Source organism: Corvus brachyrhynchos, unplaced genomic scaffold, assembly GCF_000691975.1.
Source record: "Corvus brachyrhynchos isolate BGI_N302 unplaced genomic scaffold, ASM69197v1 scaffold236, whole genome shotgun sequence".
Taxonomy (NCBI): Eukaryota; Metazoa; Chordata; class Aves; order Passeriformes; family Corvidae; genus Corvus; species Corvus brachyrhynchos.
The window spans coordinates 703,288-704,238 of record NW_008238660.1 but is presented as its reverse complement, the minus strand read 5'-3'; the positions used below and the strand labels follow the sequence as shown (position 1 = coordinate 704,238).

At 60.5% G+C, this 951-nt stretch overlaps 1 protein-coding gene across 1 annotated transcript in view; it reads right to left on the bottom strand.

Annotated features, from left to right (window-relative positions):
- Window positions 1-951, bottom strand: part of DNAH9 (dynein axonemal heavy chain 9) — a 135,002-nt gene that overhangs the window by 53,010 nt on the left and 81,041 nt on the right. Inside the window, exon 42 of the mRNA XM_017737716.1 lies at window positions 298-468. Within this exon, the coding sequence (XP_017593205.1) occupies window positions 298-468 (171 nt within the window). The remainder of the gene's footprint in view (window positions 1-297; window positions 469-951) is intronic.

Genomic DNA, 951 nt, shown 5'->3' with positions numbered 1-951 from the left:
GAGTGCAGCAGGTGTTTACCCCATGGAAAGGGTGCTCAGGCCTTGGCAGGGGCTGCCCAGGGAGGTTTGGAGTGCCCATCCCTGGAGGTGTCCCAGGAAGCGCTGGAGGTGGCACTCAGAGCTCTGGGCTGGGGACAAGGCGGGGATCAGGTTGGACTCGATGGTCTGGGAGGGCTTTTCCAGCCCAAATGATTCTGTAATTCCAAGAGAGGCAGAGAAAACAATCAAGCCCCCAGCCCCTGTATGGGCTGCTGTGGCACTGAACCCTGGCACACAGCTGGTGTGTGGTGCTGGTACCTGGAAGGTGAGCTGGGCACTGAAGGTCAGTTTGTCCCTCTCGAAGAGCCCCCGTGCCGTGTACTGGAACACGGAGAAGGTGATGCTGTCAGTGAGGCTCAGCACCCGCCCCGCCAGGCTCTCAGCAGGAGCTGCCCTCTCCAGGGCCTTCTGGAACACCACGTGGAACGCCTGGCAGGGCAGAGGAGAACAGGGCTTGGGAGATGCCCTTTGCACACCCCTGGGTGCCCCTGAGGTGTCACAGTGGTGCCAGCTCAGGTGCTGCATCACAGGGAGCACACAGAGACCAGCCCTGGCTCTGCTTGGGGCTGCTCCTCAGGGACACAGAGCCTGGCAGTGGTGACATCCCCTGGGACACTGCGCTGCCCAGGGCTGAGGAGGCAGCACAGGGGGGCACAGGGAACTCAGACACAAGGACACAGGAAATATTTCTGTGCTCAGTGTGCTGCCACTGAGACACAGGCCTCAAATGCTGAAATTCTCTGCAAATGCTGAGCCAGCAGAGAGAGGGGTTCCCAGAGGACACGCAGACTCCAGAATGGTTTCCATGGGAAAAAGACTCCAACACAAGCTCATCAGTCCTCCCCCCTGCCAGGGACCCCTTCCACTATCCCAGGCTGCTCCAAGCCCCATCCAACCTGGCCTTGGACACTG